The 18658-nt window shown below is 39.7% G+C and overlaps 1 protein-coding gene across 5 annotated transcripts; it reads right to left on the bottom strand.

Annotated features, from left to right (window-relative positions):
• Positions 1-41: 41 nt before the first annotated feature.
• On the bottom strand, positions 42-15840 carry LOC134657939 (gastrula zinc finger protein XlCGF57.1-like). 5 transcript variants are annotated; one of them, XM_063513535.1, is made up of 7 exons: positions 15708-15840; positions 15345-15483; positions 15024-15095; positions 14650-14712; positions 14269-14334; positions 5161-5227; positions 42-1376 (listed from the first exon to the last, which is right to left on the bottom strand). In XM_063513535.1, exons 1-7 carry the CDS (start codon positions 15834-15836, stop codon positions 71-73), a joined length of 1842 nt encoding a protein of 613 aa, XP_063369605.1. In that variant the 5' UTR covers positions 15837-15840; the 3' UTR covers positions 42-70. The 5 variants fall into 5 exon arrangements, with proteins under 5 accessions (XP_063369605.1, XP_063369603.1, XP_063369607.1 ...); XM_063513533.1 differs by having other exon boundaries at positions 42-1392; positions 5165-5227; XM_063513537.1 differs by lacking the exon at positions 5161-5227 and having other exon boundaries at positions 43-1392.
• Positions 15841-18658: the final 2818 nt, after the last annotated feature.

Raw genomic sequence — 18658 nt, 5'->3', positions numbered from 1 at the left:
CTCTCCTGAATGTATCTTTTGGTGATTGTGCAAGTCTACAGTCTGAGGACACTTCGCCACTGTCACATTGTTATGAATTCGCCATAGTATGCTTCGTCTGGTGTCTTTTTAAATGTGATTCCAGTCTGCATTTGTAGTCGCAATCACTACATTTAAATTGATTCGGCCCAGTATGTTTCAGTAGGTGTTTTTGTAAGTGTGACTTCCGGCTGCATTTGTAATCACAATGGCTACACTGAAATGGCTTCGCCCCGGTATGTATCATCAGGTGTCTTTGTAAGGCTGACTTGTGACTGCATTTGTAATCACAGTGGCTACACTGAATTGGCTTCGCCCCAGTATGTGTCCTCAGGTGTTGTTGTAAGTGTGACTTCCGACTGCATTTGTATTCACAGTAGCTACACTGAAATGGCTTCGCCCCAGTATGTGTCATCAAGTGTTGTTGTAAGTGTGACTTCAGATTAAATTTGTAATCACAGTGGCTACATTGAAATGGCTTTGCTCCAGTATGTATCATCAGGTGTTTTTGTAAGTTTGACTTCTGACTGCATTTGTAATCACAGTGGCTACACTGAAATGGCTTCGCCCCAGTATGTGTCATCAGGTGTTGTTGTAAGTGTGACTTCCGACTGCATTTGTATTCACAGTAGCTACATTGAAATGGCTTTGCTCCAGTATGTATCATCAGGTGTTTTTGTAAGTTTGACTTCTGACTGCATTTGTAACCACAGTGGCTACACTGAAATGGCTTCGCTCCAGTATGTATCCTTTTGTGTCTTCGTAAATTAGTACTAACACTGCACTTGTAGTTGCAATGACTACATTTGTAAGGTTTTTTTCTAGTGAGTATTCTCTGGTGCCTCCGGTTGTGCGTCTTCTGGTGACGTCGCAGGTTTGATTCAACATTGCATTTAAAATCACAGTCACTACACTTTAAAGGCTTTCTAGCCAAGTGTATTGTTTGGTGTTTGTGTAAATCACGTTTACGAGAACTTGTGTAACTACAGTGACTACAATTAAAATTGTTCTCCAAAGAGTGACTCTTTAAATGAGTCTCCAAACTTTTCTTGGAACTTGTTGTATACTCACATTCAGCACATATGAAATTTGTAACACCGTGTTCGCTCTTCTCGTGTTCTATCACAAGAAATTCGGTTTGAAACGTAGAACTACAAAAATCACAAGCAAATGGTTTCTGTCCGGTCAATGAGTGGGTGTGTTGAATGTGTTCTCGTAAAACAGACTTGTTCATGAAATGTTTGCCACAGTGTTCGCAGCGGTATGGTTTGTCTCCACTGTGAACAGTCTCGTCGCCGCGGAGGCGCTCGAGCACCACGGAACAAGCCATCGCGAGCTGTTCCCTGGCGCGGGCGGCGCTGCCCTCCGAACACACTGGAACACACATTTACAAAACAATTTAAACAGGTTGTAAGTGTTATAACGCGTATGATTAAATTTACAAACATCTCGGCATTGTGTTATCGGCATCGGCAATATTTTTATTTTAACCAAGCTATAACAAACACAACCATCATCATCATCTATCGCATTGCCATTATCCCAATCGCTTGGGGTCGGCGCAGCATGTCTTTTTCCTCCATACTTCTCTGTCGCCCGTCATCTGTGCTGTTCATTCACTTGCGTTCGTATCATATCATCTCTCAACAGTCTATCCACCTTTTCCTTGGTTTTCCATTTGTCTTACTTCCATCCACATTCATTCGTAATACCTTTCTCGTCACATGACTATCATCCCTTCACATCACAGGCCAGTACCACGCTAGGCGATTCGCCCTTACTTTTGCTACTATGAGGCTTCCTCTTATTGTTGTTTATTGTTGTTGTTTATTTTATACATACTAGCACTTACAGATAAACCTTACGAGCTAATAGTGTTGTTAGTATTATTTATTATATTATATTATTGTATACATTCTAATATTATACAATTCAACATATTAATCTCTCTGTGATTACAACATATTAATCTCTATGTATACAATTCTATCAACTGTTTCATGTCGAACTATATCATAAAATAGGTCACTCATTTTTAACCGACTTCAAAAAAAGGAGGAGGTTATATATTATTATGTCATAATGAATTTACAATAAATTATTCTTATTATGTATGTATGTATGTCACATTATTAACTACTTTTTTATTACCAAATATTACACTACAATATAATCCAAACGAAATTTCAACATATTATCATTATTTCACAGTACAATATAATCTAATCTTACTTACGAGTGATCATTATCATTATGTCACAGATTCTACAATTGAGCTAGGGGTTACAATATTTTCCAAGTAGCGAGATGATGCACTTAAAAATTTAGTATCGGAGGAGAAGAAAATGTCAAGCTGCTTGTCACTGTCCAGTATGTCATTCATCAATTTCAACGCGTGGTGCAGTGGAGAGGAGGCAAGAGCGCGCGTGCGCGCCGGAGGGATGCCGAACAGATCGCGGCGGCGAGTACGGAGTTGTTTGTTTGATAAACGGGGAACGCGCAACGGTATTTGTGCTAACAGCTGGGAATTTGTTAATTGACCTCGTATTAAATGGAAAAAATATTTAATTAAGTATATGTTTCTTCGGGCTTCAAGGGAAGTATAGTTTACCATACCATATATGAAGAGCGTTGGATATAGGAAAGGGTATGCGCCGTATATTTTCTTATATAGAAATCGCACAAACGATTTTTGCACTCTTTCCAATAGCAGCACGTATTGTTGCTCATGGGGGCTCCAGATGATGGCATTCGTCTCCAGCTTGCTACGCACGTAAGCGTTATACAAGATGGTAATGGCGTGCTGATTGGTAAATGGTTTAGCTTGCCGAATGATGAATCCCAAACATCTTCTAGCGTCATTACCAATGTTGACTATGTGTGGATTAAATATTAGTTGGGAATCAAACGAGACACCAAGGTCTTTAATTTCATTGGTTCGCTTCATGGATTCGCTCTGCAGAGTATATTGGTAGTATAGGCTGGCGAACTCGGGCATATGTCATTACCGAGCATTTGTCTTTGTTTAGGGTGAGGCTATTTTTTGATGCCCAATTACAAGTGGCCTCTATATCAAGCTGAAGTAACGTGGGATCACTGGGATCACTAATCGGGAGAGCTAATTTTAAATCATCAGCAAATAACAGACAGGTCGAGAACTTAATTTCTGCTGGTAAGTCGTTTATGAGAATGAGGAACATTAAGGGTCCCAGATTACTTCCCTGCCCAATACCAGAAGTGACCAAGAATGGGGAAGATCTATAGCCATTAAACTGGACGGAATCTTATATACTGATCCCTTATCCTATCTATTCTCGTCACGCCCCACATACATCTTAACATTTTCATCTCCGGTACATGCAATCTAAAAATATCCTCGCTATATAATCACGAGTATGGGTGGTACATTACATACCATAATGAATAATATCCGGGCGACAACATATAAAAACTCAAAAATGGGCGTTTTCCAGAGATAAGACCTAGGTAGTGTTATGTTATAGGGATGCGTCAATAAAACTACGTGCTCGGATCAAGACTAACTGGTATATTTCTAGTACATACCCACATGCATATTCATAATCATCACAACCTAATACCCACAACCCCCTTTTTTACTTTTCATTTTACAATTTCTGTATTTGGCTCAACTTGAACATTCTATCATAATATTTACTAAAACGCAAGATCAAATATAATTTAAGTTATCTTACTTACACATTCCCCTTTTACACAATAATAAAAAAAATATATAGGTAATTATAAGTTCACTCAATACAGCAAAATCACAGTGAATGCATTGAAGAGAGAAAAAATCATAATAAGTGTTCAAAAAAGTAATACTTAAATTACTAATTAACACTAAACAAATACAGTATGTAAATTTTCATTATACATTATTATTATACTTAACTAATAAGGTTCTTCACAACCTACCCACAGCTAGATCGATTTTTCGCCCCCGAAAGCCCCCATATAGCAAATTTCATCGAAATCGTTAGAGCCGTTTCCGAGATCCCCGAAATATAATTATATATGTCGGGAATCGTGGGCGTATCATACTATCAGGAGCACATCAGGACGTTCAATCATGGATGACGAGCCCTCGTCAATGAAATACGTTATTCAACTCACAGTATTTACTGGATAAGGCCGATTACAAATCATAGCACACGTTACACTTCTTATTCAAAGCAAACCAGTGGATTAGACCCAGGAACCGCCACAGACGTCATCTTCTCCCGTACATTCTCAATATTCTCATCTGAAGATTGATTGACAGCATGACTTCAATTATTCTGGATTTCATTTGTTTTTGACAGCGCACTCTATGACGCCTTGGCGGAACTGCGCCGAACGCCACTCGGGTGTACTAGCTGTAACAACCTAGTTTGCTCTAGGTATTTGTCAAATATTGCGTGATGAAACGCCTCTCAAAGCCGATAGATGGCACAATTACGCCATTCTCCGACATATATATAAATAAATATACAAGAATTGCTCGTATTAGATGAGTCGTACGCACGTACTTACGTAAGTATAATGTAGTGTGGCTCGTATCGTAATATGTGCAGTAGTATCGTAGTGTTGGGGCTATTCCAACTAGTTACCACTAAGTTGTTACCAGTACAAAAAAACCCAGTAGTTACCACTTATATACTTAAAGCTATTACTAATATTTCAATACTTAAAGCTACTTCATTTCGTTCTATTATAATATGACGCAGAACTAAATATTCATAATTTAGTCAGGCTAAATAAGTACAGGCCAGGTTTATATTGGCTCCTCTACACGATGGGCCAACGCCGGCCACTCCAAGGGACGCAGCCATGCGGTAGAATGAGATAGCAATATCACTTGCTCCCTCTAACGCATAAATGCGTCCCTTAGAGTGGCCGGTGTTGGCCCATCGTGTAGAGGAGCCATATGGTTGTTACTAAACCAGCTTATAAAGCGCTTCGGATGGGCTGACTGCTCGGACCAGCCAGCACACGCTCGCATTTCAATTACGCCCAGCTTTACTAAATCCACCAACCAACCAACTCGGTTTGGTGGTACCTACTGAGATTTTTTTTTCCAGTACTTACCACCGGCAAGAACTTAGTGGTAACTAGTGGGAATGACTCGTGGTGTGGCAGTACTCACCCGACACGCAGTCCTCGTCACTCGCCGCGTCCGACACCTCCGACTTGACCGCCCGCTCCTCCGCTACAACAACAACTCTACGTCATGCCGTGTCTTACATTTATAATTTAACAGTAGGTTGAGTAGGTATTAAAGACTCGCATTGTCGAGCGAGGATTATCGCGATAGAGTTTGGTATAAGTATTTAGACAAAAAGAATGCTTGAAACAATGTATTTTTACGCAGCACACGGTGAAGGAAACATCGTGAGGAAACCGGACTATTCCCAGTAAGGCCTAGTCTCTCCTATGGGTTGAAAGGTCAAATGGCAGTCGTTTTCGTAAAAACTAGTGCCTACGGCAATTTTTGGGATTAGTTGCCAATCGGACCCCAGGCTGAGTATGCACTTTTCTATACATCGAGTATGGCGGCGTGGGTAGTGGGTAAGCACTTAAGTTGGGGTACTTACTGTATAAAGCTGGCCACACACACTAGGTTTTGCGTGTCGGTTTTGCTTGTGCAAGCAAAACCAACAGGCACGACCGAGTTCCATAGGGCACACACACGTAACGACAAACCTGCACAAACTCTCAGTTCAAACCATCATGGCACCGGTAGCGGTGGTTGACGTAGACGCAATAGCGCTATTAAGATCGGTTTTCCTAGGATAGCGGTGCCGTCATATAGCGGCCGTCTCCATACTAAATAATACGGCTAAATATGGATGTCGTAGTATTTGTATGGAGACGGCCGCTATATAACAGCACCGCTATCGGAGGAAACCAAAGCTTTAGGTTTATATTTCGTCAGCCATACACGCATACAAACCATGAATCCGCTCCACACATAAAAAATAATAAAACTGGCCAAGTGCGAGTGGGACTCGCGCACGAAGGGTACCGTACCATTATCTATAAAAACGGAAAAAAAATCATGGGAGCCCCACTCCGACTCGCACTTGGCCGGTTTTTTAGTATTTGTTGTACTAGAGGCAACAGAAATAGATCATCTGTGAACATTTCAACAGTCTAACTAGCATAGTTCATGAGATACAGCCTAGTGACAGACGGACGGACGGACAGTGGAGTCTTAGTAATAGGGTCCCGTTTTACCCTTTGGTTACGGAACCCTAAAAATCTACTAAAAATCCTCTACAATTGCATTTAGTTTGCGAGACGACATTGTTGCACAGTGACTTGCGACTAGGGCTTGCAATTCGAATATTCGAATTTGTCGAATATTCGACCTGTTTTGATATTCGAATATTCGGCCGCTCAGGTTTCGAATATTCGAATATTTTTTATTACTATAAAAAATCTATGTCATCTGCTGTAGTTACAGTTTCTGTGTGTTTTACGGGTATTTACAGTGAATGAGGAACGGTAGGTACCCAAATACGAAGGAAATAATATTTTTACTGTATTCCTCTCGATAGACTTCGTGAATACAGTGAAACCTAACTCAATTTAAAAGAAAACGAAATCAAAAAGTATGTTATTTTTACGGTGCGTAAGTTTTAAGTTAAAGGGTCATTATGTTTATTCAGTACAAGCGTACGTTATGCGCGTTAAGCGAATTTTTGAAGTCTAAACCTTGCCACTTATCGCAATTCTCAAATTTAATCATACCAAACCTGCCCAACTTGGTAATCTAACCATGCACCTTTAGCTGACGAATAATCCACCCAGTACTCAACTAACTTTTTCCCTTAAATATTCCAATATTATATAATTAGCCGACCATTAGGAATAATAACTTGCCAAAACAAATAAAGTCAATAAAGATTCAAAATACAATGAAATTAAAGGCCTTTTTACAGGCCTCTGAGTGATTACAAGTTAATTTAAATCGGAAAATAATTACCTACTAAAAAAAATTCTTACATACCTAGGTGTTTGGCAGAGATGTACAAAATGGTTTTAAAAAAGCATTTAAATACAAAATGCAAAATACTTTTCAGATTTACTATTTCAAATGCAAAATACCAAATAGTTTTGCGTTTTGTATTTCAAATGCTAAATGCAAAATAGGTATTTTCAAAATACTTTTTCTAAATAAAATACCTTTTGACCAAATCTCGGATATTTTTATTTATTTTAGGTATTTATCATGAGAAATAGAGACACAATGCCGAGCCGAACAAAAACGTCTAATAACATGGCACCTTATGCATGACATTTTGGTCATAATAACCGGTTTAGACTCTCGCGCGAGCCACGAGACGAGTCGCGAGCCGCGCCACGAGACGCGAGTGTAAGCGGTGGGCTCGCGACTCGTCTCGTGGCTCGCAAGCTCGTCGAGCTAATATAATTTAAACACTAACGGCACGGCATAAGGTTTATAACTGTTAGAAATTTAGAATAGTATGAACGCAAGCCCCTACCAATAATGCCTGAGCAATGTCTCGCACTCGTTTATATAGGCTACTAAACATATAGGCGCTCTCTCTCTGTGTGCCTACATGTTGCCGCGTCACCATCAAAGTACTTGTAATTTTGATTTTCTTTTAATATATTCGTTAAAGTCTACTCTGCTTGTGTTATTTATTTCATCAGGTTATGGGCCTCTCCCTACCTGTTAAAGTTAGTTTCGAGAAATATTAAGTGATTAACGTAAAATAAAGTAATAAAATCTCGGGAACTTAACCTCAAAAGTCGAGTTTAGTTTCGGTCGCCGGAGTTTATTTTTTCAGCTTTTCAGCATATAAGTTGTAAAAGATGGCATCAAACAGTCATATGATGGCCATAGAAAAGCTCACAGGCCGTGACAACTGGACAAGTTGGAGTTTCGCCGTCAAAGCCTATCTTCAACATGAGGAACTTTGGAACTGTGTTGAAGGTACAGATACAGATGCTAAGAAAGACTTAAAGGCAAAATCAAAGCTTATACTCTTAGTGGATCCCATGTTATATGTTCATATACAAGAGGCAAATTCAGCGAAAGAGGTATGGGACAATTTAACACAAGCATTTCAAGACTCAGGTTTGCTACGGAAAGTTGGTTTATTAAAAGACTTGATAAATACAACCTTAGAAAACAGTAGTAGCATAGAAGATTATGTGAATAAATTAATGTCTTCAGCGCACAAGTTGCGAAATATATCATTTGAAGTAGATGATGAGTGGCTCGGGACACTGATGTTAGCAGGCTTGCCGGATGTTTACAAGCCTATGATAATGGGAATAGAGAGTTCCGGTGTGAAAATTAGTGCAGACTTGATAAAAACAAAGCTCTTGCAAGAGGTGACAAGAACTGACACTACCGCTAGTACCGCTTTCTACACAAACTCCAAAAATAAATATTCCAAAAGTAATCAGTCTCCGTCTCAGACTAAACCTAAGGGTCCGCGTTGTTTTACATGCAACAAGTACGGGCATTTGAGCAAGAATTGTTGGCACAAGAAGAATAAATCAGATGCTAAAAATAATAAAGATAATTGTGGTTTCATCGCTGCATTTTCAGCCATGCAGTCAAATAATGATATGAACTGGTATGTGGACACTGGGTGTTCACATCATTCAACACCGCACCGAGAATGGTTGGAAAATGTAAGAAATCCGCCTATTAAAAGCATAACAATTGCTAACAACCAACAATTAGATGTAGAATGTTGTGGCGATTTATCAATACAGGTACCAGACAAAAATGGAGGAAGTAATGCAATTCTGGTGAGAGAAGTATTATTTGTACCTGAAATGGCTACTAATTTGTTATCTGTGGGTATGATAATTAAAGCTGGCTGTAAAATTGATTTTCATAAAAAAGGCTGTGACATAAAAAACCAGACCGGGCAAATAGTAGCTACTTGCACTGAAATGAACAATACCTATAAGCTTAATGTTTTTAATAAGGAAGTTAAGGCGATGACAGCTACGACAGCGACAGATACCTACTTAATGCATCAGAGAATGGGGCATTTGAATTTTAATGATGTTGATAAAATACCAAACTGTGCTACCGGTGTTCAATTAGTACAGCAGTCTGAAAGTTGTGTAACATGTGTTTCATGCTTAGAAGGAAAGCAAACAAGACAACCATTTCCAAGCAGTGGCTCCCGGGCAAAAGAGTTGCTAGAGCTAATCCATAGTGATGTATGTGGTCCGCTACAAACCGCATCAGTTGGATGTTGCAGGTACTTTACAACTTTTATTGATGATTATTCAAGGAAAGTTTTTGTGTATTTTATCAAGAGTAAAGCCGAGGTATTCGATAAATTTTTAGAATTTAAATGTCGTGTAGAAAATGAGTTGAATAAAAAGATAAAGATGGTGCGCAGTGACAATGGGAAAGAATATGTAAATAAAAACTTTGATGTTTATTTGAAGAAAAATGGCATAATGCACCAGACATCCACTCCATACACACCCGAACAGAATGGGATGTCGGAACGTATGAACCGAACGCTTATTGAACGTGCTAAATGTATGATCTTAAATGCTGGTTTACAGAATGACCTGTGGGCTGAGGCAGTGGCGACTGCGGCGTATATTGTAAATCGCTCGCCAACTCGTGCACTTGCCTACATCACACCTGAAGAAGTATGGACCGGAAATAAACCAGATTTGAGCCATATGAGAATATTTGGATGCAAGGCAATGGTGCATGTACCAAAAGAAAAACGACAGAAACTGGATGCAAAATCAAGTGAGTTTATTTTTGTTGGTTATTCGGAATGTACTAAAGGGTACCGGTTTATGGATCCTAAAACCAAGAAAATAATCATGAGTAGAGATGTCGTATTTCTCGAATCAAGTGTTAAGCGAAATATAGTTCCTGCCACGCCTGAAAACTCTGAAACAAAAACAAAACAGGTTAGAAACATAAATTTGAAAAGTAAAGTAAAAAATGTAAAGAAAAATGTGATATACTTACCTTTAACGGAACAGCCTGAAGTGAGGTCTGAAGATGATGATGAAGATGATAATGATGATGATGACGAAGACACTACACTGGAAACTTCAGATACACCAAGCTCAAGTTCTACTGTGTGTGATTGTCTTACAGACGTTCCAACTACACCGAGGACTCCGATAGAGCCCGAATCATCAAGCTCAAGTCCTATAGTAGATGAAGATCCCACAGATGAAACATTCTTACCTGATAATAATGAGAGCTTTCATACTCCTCAGTCGTACAAAGAAAAACTCCGCCCACGCCGTGACAAGCAGGGTACCGATTTAAAACCGACTTCTTACATGTGCATGAACGCTGAGTCAACACCAAGTCTGCTAAACAGCGATCCTCAGAGCCTTGAAGAGGCTCTTAAAGATGATAAGGCGACAGAGTGGATAAAAGCGATGCATGAAGAATATCAATCGTTAATAAAAAATAATACCTGGTCTCTAGTGGATAAACCGGCTGGTAAAAAAGTTATTCCATGCAAATGGGTGTATAAAACAAAAATGAACGAAAATGGAGATATAACACGTTATAAAGCCAGGCTTGTTATTAAAGGTTATAAACAGACAAAAGGAATTGACTACCATGAGATCTATGCACCTGTTGTAAGATACTCCTCTGTTAGATATCTCATTGGATTAGCTGCAAAATATCATCTAAAAATACATCAAATGGACGCTGTTACAGCGTTTCTTCAGGGCGATGTTGAAGAAGAAATATATATGTCTCCGCCACCTTATTTTGAACAAAGAAATAAAGTATGTTGTTTAAACAAAGCCATCTATGGGCTAAAGCAAGCAAGTAGACAATGGAACAAGAAATTAAACAGTGTTTTATTGGAAATTGGGTTAGTCAGATCAAAGGTGGACCCATGTATCTACTATAGAATATTAAACAAAGAAGATATATTTTTTGTAACTGTATATGTGGATGACTTGCTATGCTTGTTCAACAATGACAGCACTGCTAATATGATCAAAGAAAAATTGAAAGAAAAGTTTCATATGAAGGATATGGGAAGAGCGACCCAATGTATTGGTTTCAAGATCACCGAAAACAAAAATAAAGAAATATCACTTGACCAATCTATTTATATAGAGAAAATTTTAAGTCGGTTTGGAATGTTGGATAGTAAACCAGTATGGACTCCAAGTGAAGCAAATATACAGTTGAAGAAAGCTGAAAGTAGTGAAGAGATACTGGCTGACATACCTTATCATGAGGCCGTTGGGTGCTTATTGTATTTGTCTCAAGGGACAAGACCCGACATAGCATATATTGTCAATTCATTGAGTAGATTCAATAACCAGCCGACTGCTCAACACTGGACAACACTGAAGAGGGTCCTAAGATATTTGAAGGCTACAATCGATTACAAACTAACCTTCAATGGTAATAATGAAAATATTACTGGTTACTGCGATGCTGATTGGGCCGGTAACACTGAAGACCGAAGATCGTGTACTGGGTACACATTTATTTTTCAGGGTGCCGCCATAAGTTGGTGTTCCAAACGTCAACCAACTATTGCTCTATCAACTGCTGAAGCCGAGTACATGTCGTTATCTACAGCTGTACAAGAGGCACTCTGGTTAAAGCAATTACAAGATGAATTTTGGCCAGAGCTTTCACAATTACCAATAACTATATTTTGTGATAACCAAAGTGCAATTAGCATTTCAGGTACCGAGGCATTCCGTGCTAGAAGTAAACACATAGATGTCCGGTATCACTTTGTGAGAGAGAAGATAGCCACCAAACAAATTGTGGTTAAGTACATGAAGTCTCAAGAAATGGTGGCTGACGTATTGACAAAGGCTTTGCATCAACCAAAACACAAGGCCTTCACCGAATCAATGGGTTTGCGTTCAGTGGAGGATGTTAGAAATTTAGAATAGTATGAACGCAAGCCCCTACCAATAATGCCTGAGCAATGTCTCGCACTCGTTTATATAGGCTACTAAACATATAGGCGCTCTCTCTCTGTGTGCCTACATGTTGCCGCGTCACCATCAAAGTACTTGTAATTTTGATTTTCTTTTAATATATTCGTTAAAGTCTACTCTGCTTGTGTTATTTATTTCATCAATAACCAATTGACAAGCCGAAGCCGAGTGTGTCGAGGCGAGCCACGAGACGTGCCGCGAGCCGAGCCGCGAGTCTAAACGGCTATAAGGCGCAGGCGCGCACTCTGACCAAAGAAAAAAAACCCGGCCAAGTGCGAGTCGAACTCGCGCACGGAGGGTTCCGCACCATCAACAAAAAATAGAGCAAAACAAGCAAAAAAAACGGTCACCCATCCAAGTACTGTCCCCGCCCGACGTTGCTTAACTTCGGTCAAAAATCACATTTGTTGTATGGGAGCCCCACTTAAATCTTTATTTTATTCTGTTTTTAGTATTTGTTGTTATAGCGGCAACAGAAATACATCATCTGAAAATGAAAAAAAAAAAAAATCAACTGTCTAGCTATCACGGTTCGTGAGATACAGCCTGGTGACAGACGGACGGACGGACGGACGGACAGCGGAGTCTTAGTAATAGGGTCCCGTTTTTACCCTTTGGATACGGAACCCTAAAAAGGGCGCGCATGGCTAGCAGGCGCCTCTATCGGTCAAATTCGGCAATACAGGCGTCATTCGTTCATTTCATTTTGCTTGACTGGTAATGTTGGCTAAACTTAATCGCAAAGTATTTTGCATTTTGAAATGAATATTAAAAATGCAAAATACATCTCGAAAAGTATTTCAAATAAAATACAAATTGTTTTTTACTAAAAGGCATTTAAATGCAAAATACAAAATAGGTATTTTGCATTTTGTATTTGCATTTTAAATAGAAGTATTTCAAATAAATCGCATCTCTGGTGTTTGGATGGTTAAAGTTATATTATTTCACGCAACGACGCATTTATAATAAGTTTATCTAGAAATATTAAATACGTCTAATTTTGGCGTTTTACTAGTTTTTATAAATGTGGGCATCTTATAAATAGTAGGATGATAAAATCTAGTCAATTAAGTGGATTTCTGCCAAATATCCTTAGTTTTAACAATATGTGAAAAAAGCTTTTGAATAAAACGATAATAAACCGATTTCTCGTTCCTTTTCTTATTTTTTATAATATTCGAATAATTATTCGAATACGTCGTCAGAAAAAGTCGAATATTCGAATATCTGAAAGTTTCGAATATTTGCAAGCCCTACTTGCGACCTATCCCCTCGGCAATCACTGGATAACTGAAGCCTATCAAGCCTGCCAGCCACACACATTCAGTTATGCCTGCGCAAGCGAAGTGCGCAAGCACAACCGACAGGCAAAAAATATAAATTTTGATATTTTCAATTTTGCTTGCGCAGGCAAGGAGTTTGCTTGCGCAGGCAAGGAGTCATGTCATACACACGTTCAGTTATGCCTGCACAAGTAAACTGTGCAGGCATAACCATCGGTTATAACCTAGTGTGTGTGGCCGGCTTAATGGATCTTAAAATTCTTAAATTAAATAATCTACTTATTATAGCCCGGAGTGCAATAGGTAGCTACAAAAATTAACACGCCATTATATCTTATTTCGAAGATAGTATTCTTGAATTTCTGATGTTATAATCTTTAGTCCCAGTCCCAGTATATTGGTAGATTAGAGAAAAGCCTTACCAATAATACAGTTTGTGTTTCCTATTCAAGTTGGTACTTACGAGACATCTCATGAATGTTATTACCTGTAACATCTTCGTTCGCCGACTCTGGCTTGACTAGGAGCTCTTCACCTGAAACAAATATACTATCCGTGGTTTGTGTCGACGATTCAGGGATCTCGCGCCCTCGCTCCGGGTCGTGCCGGGTGCAACAGATCTGGTTCAGTGTGGCCACGCTGCCATGCCACTGCATGTGCATATCACTATATGATGAAGTTTAATTAGTATATTCTTATTTTAAGCACAATAGAAAAAATCCTGCAGATAGATGACAGTATGAATCATTAACTATGCAACGTAGTACATTTTTCTAATATTTTTGATATAAAAAATTTGAAGGATTTTTTTTTAAACAAAACACCCTTCAATCAATAGTTATAAAGTTGTCCAAAGAGAACTGCACTTTGTGCTTATTTAAATTAGGATTGTCAAATAATAAACGTGTCTAAATAGGTGTAGACGTAGCTATAGGCGCAATTGAAGTCTGATTTCCACTTGAACTAGTGACTAGTACATGAAGCAGGTACTCACCCGACAGCGGGTCACCCCCGTCGCTCGCCGCGTCTCCGGCCGCCATGTTGAACCGGAGCATGTCATCTAGAGCAACCAACACTACATTAAACTAAACCCCACATTCCGCGCCATTATCCCGACAGAGTGCAATTTCTTCTTTGCAATGGTTACGTCAAAGGATTTTTCTTAGTAAAATACACGTTTTATCTTGAAGTAATACATTTTACTTTCACTTTTTTTCTGTTGTTAAACTAATGATAAAATCTTAATATTCAATATTTTACAAATCCCCAATACCCATAGATTCAATATTCACATTTATTCTTATGTTTTAAATGTATAGCCTATTGCTTACACATCACACATCTTCTAAACCTGTTGTTAAAACGAATTACTCACGCAATATCTCATCAGGTGTTTGATCTTCTTCCAGCATCTCCGGTTTGACCGGGGGCTCTTCACCTGAACCAATTATACAAGTTTATAAGCAACAGGCTAGTTCAGCCACAAGCTATTCAAACCTAGTAACCACTACTGTAAACCACATTCCCATTAGCAACCAAGTAGTGAGGGTGCGGAACAAACTGCCAGAAGATGTGGTCTCGGCCCACAATGTCAACACCTTAGACAAGCACATACATGTGTCTTCTAATGCTTAGCAATGACATTATCTGAAGATTGCTACACAGACAACATCAATTGATATTACTGCTTGTCAGCTTATTATATAAAAATAATGATTAGTAATGTTCATTGAAGGGGAGTAGACTCACCTGATACAGGCTCACTGGTCCCATCTTCCTCCTGCATTTCTGGATTCTCTGGCTCAACGGCAGATTCTTCCTCTACAGCAAACAAACAGAATACAAATCACATCAACTTCCTGTTATATTTATGTTCAAACAGCAATTCTAAAGAAGTCCAATAACACTATTGGATTTGGGCAGTCAACCCTTAGCAGGAGGGTGTATGGTGCCACCATCTAGATTGCAAATCAATTATGATCGTAACATAGCTTTTCAGTAGACTTCTGTAAAGAGCTCCAACGGAATTACTACAATTCACTACTCGTTTGATGGGCAGTGTTGTCCTACCTTTGACGCTCGCTCCCTGCGTGCGCGCCTGCAGCTCCGCCTGGCTGCGCTGCACTTGCAGCTTGAAGTCGCTCGCGTCTCGCAGGCGGCCCACGCACATAGAGCAGATGCCGCACGAGCCCGAGCCGCGCACCACCAGCTGCAAGTTCAATTATTCAAACAAAAACATTTAAGTTTTCGCAATTTATTGTTTGTGTATTTAGACAAATTACAATTGAGGGGGGATTGAAATCTTCTTGGGGCAGAGGTGTAGGGTTGGAGCCGGTCTACCTAGCTTTATTTGACGTTCATAAGCGCTTTGTAATTATGCCTACTTGAATAGACTATCTTTTATCTTAACTAGATTGTCATACTTTTGCTTACATGTATATCGAAGCTCTCTTTGATCATGTCGCCATATATCTCCGTTTTGCCGAGATGTGTGTACGGCGTCGTCAGGTCCTTGTCCGGAGGACACCGCAGGCAGCAGCGACACGCGTGCGTCACGTCCATCACGATTCACGGCAACTGTGCGGTGCGCAGACTTTAAATTGTTAGAGAATAGGCAGCCTCTTGGGCCTTCAGTTAGAATTAGAAAATAAGTGTCAACAAAATTAAATAATATACATTATTAGATTTATTAGCAAGAAAATACGGACGGAACCCTAAAATACGACGTACTCCCCATACAAAGTGACATGCCACTGACATTTGACATTGGTTTGACAGAGAGCGAAGCTAAGGCTACGTTCAGAAATAGTAGGAAGTCTGTAGCTATAACAAACGGGCAACTTTAGTCCGGTCGTGTGGAAGGTGATCCACCATAATACACTACCGCACCGCACCAAGCTCGCAGGCAAGTGAGAGCGAGAAAGAGACATCTCGATATGCAGCACACCAAGGTCGCGGTACGGTGCGGTAGTGTGGAAGAGCTCTACGAGTTTCGGATATCTCGGATTGAATGTCAATTCGATTGTCAAATTTTGGAGGTTATGTTATGTGTCGGTACTGTCGGTTTGGATTAATGAAATCGTATTTTGTCGAGAGAATTGCGTGTTAATTTAATTTCGCTGTAAATTAGTTTTACCAGCGCGAGTTGTCTACGGTACGTATTTTGTAGTTTTCGCCCCGTAAATAGATATACTCCCGCTTTCCTTGAATGTTCGAAGCTGTGCCGAGAAAGCATCGAGAAAGGTATTTTCATTACTTATGTATGTTATAGTTAGAACCGTTTTTCCCCCGAAGGGTAAAAAACGGATATTTAGGTTTCTGCCGAAGCCTGAACCAACGATTGAGATTACACCCTTGTAACTCAGCCCTAAATTGGTGAATTCTTTGTCCAGTAGCGCCGTCTATCGCGTGTGCGCCTGGGAGAAAAAAACGATATTGCCTTATCGGCTGTGCGAATCAAAACAAAATTACTCCAAAACGCGTCAATTCTTCGTGGCATGTGCTATAGCTAGTCAAATTTACGTCCAAGTGTGGTCTAAGTTTTTTAAGGATTTGTTATATTTCGAACTAATTTACTATAAGTGGTACCCGTAGAAAATATAATTTTTTATGGTTTGTTATGCATGTAAGTAATGAAAAATAAATGCCATTTTTATACATCCGTGTTTTTACTTTTGCGACTAAAGTATTCTTTGGTGTGAACATTTATAAAATACTAAATAAATAGGTTGTAGTAAATCGTCACTGCATGAATAGGTAATTAGGTATTACATAATATATTAGCGCCTTTTTCCTTGACCGTGTACAGTGTACTACAATGAGGTGTATTCATTTTTCACGTGATTGCTTTGCAATAAGGTGAAAGAATGGAAACCTCAAATTTGTAGTTCACTGTAAACGGTCAAGGAAAAAGGCGCCATAGTTTTATTAGTATGCATGTGTGCAGTGTGCACGCACACGTACGTAAAGGTTAGTTTGGTCAAATTCCGCTTGGAGCGTTTGTGTAGACGTTTTTTGACATTTATCGCGAGTTGGCTCTCTTACTATATATAGTTATTATACTCTTTGATGCCATTTATGGGGGAGTAATGAGGAGTACACCGTCGTTTTTTAGGGTTCCGTATTTCCTTGCTAATAAATCTAATAATGTATATTACATTTCGTTGACACTTATTCTCTACTTCTGACTCTAGCAAAGGCCAAAGTGGCTGCCTATTCTCTAGCAATATAAAGAGCAGTCGCACCGCAAAGTTGCCGTGAATCGTGATGGACATGACGCACGCGTGTCGCTGCTGCCTGCGGCGTGTTCCGGACAAGGACCTGACGACGCCGTACACACATCTCGGCAAAACGGAGATATATGCAGAGATGCTGAAAGGGTGCTTTGACATAAGTGTAAGTACAACATTATGACAATCTAGTTATTGTAATATGTATGTCTAAATACACAAACCATAAATTGCGGAAACTTAAATGTTTCTGTTTGAATAATTGAACTTGCAGCTGGTGGTGGGCGGCTCGGGCTCGTGCGGCATCTGCTCTATGTGCGTGGGCCGCCTGCGAGACGCGACCAACTTCAAGCTGCAAGTGCAGCGCAGCCAGGCGGAGCTGCAGGCACTGCTTATTGAAGGTTGGTTTCAACAACTAATTTTAATTAGCTGATGGGATGGGTGGGAGCCTGGGTTCCGCTTACTTAACTCCGCTATCCCCAGAATTGACGTAGGTACAGAGCATTACGGCCCAAAGAATCTGGAATTACCTGGATTCAAGGGGCATTAGTAGTGAACTTTAACCTTTTAACCGCCAGCAATTTTTGATCGAGCGTGCTCGTGTCGCCACCGACAGTAATTGTACCACGCAGAGTAAGGTTGGCATAGTTACGGGAGTTATAAATGTGATGTAAAAACCAAATCAGATCTTTGTCTTATTTATCAGACTGTGGCGAAATGAGCTGGATATGTAATGTAATGAAATGAAATGAAATCTTTTATTTCAGGCAACTAATGTCTTATATATCAGACTCTGGCCGTTAAAGGGCCGTCACAATAGATCACAGCTTGGTCGAAGTGGCATCCAAAGGCCCACAACACCCCCAATGATAATAAATAATAATAATCCCCAGAATTGGCGTAGGCATTAGTTTTTACGAAAGCGACTGTCATCTGACCTCCCAACCCACCGTCTTGATTAGTCCGGTTTCTTTACGATGTTTTTTCCATTACCGAAAAGTGACTAGCAAATATCAAACGATATTTCTTACATAAGTTCCGAAAAACTCATTGGTACGAGCCGGGGTTCGAACCCGCGACCTCCACATTGAAAATCGTATGCTCTCACCTCACCAGTACTTGCTTTTCCATTTTAATAGCATTAGCAGTAATGTT

This window comes from Cydia amplana, chromosome 21 (genome assembly GCF_948474715.1).
Source record: "Cydia amplana chromosome 21, ilCydAmpl1.1, whole genome shotgun sequence".
NCBI lineage: Eukaryota > Metazoa > Arthropoda > Insecta > Lepidoptera > Tortricidae > Cydia > Cydia amplana.
The sequence above is the reverse complement of the archived record's forward strand: the minus strand, read 5'-3'. Positions and strand labels throughout refer to the sequence as shown.

Excerpts from the sequence above, each read along its gene's own strand:
- LOC134657939 (XM_063513533.1), bottom strand. The coding sequence starts at position 15,836 with ATGGACGTGACGCACGCGTGTCGCTGCTGCCTGCGGTGTCCTCCGGAC. Across the intron at positions 14,713-15,023 it reads GACCAGTGAGCCTGTATCAG|GTGAAGAGCCCCCGGTCAAA; the intron begins GTGAGTCTACTC and ends TAATTGGTTCAG. Across the intron at positions 14,335-14,649 it reads AACACCTGATGAGATATTGC|ATGACATGCTCCGGTTCAAC; the intron begins GTGAGTAATTCG and ends TGGTTGCTCTAG.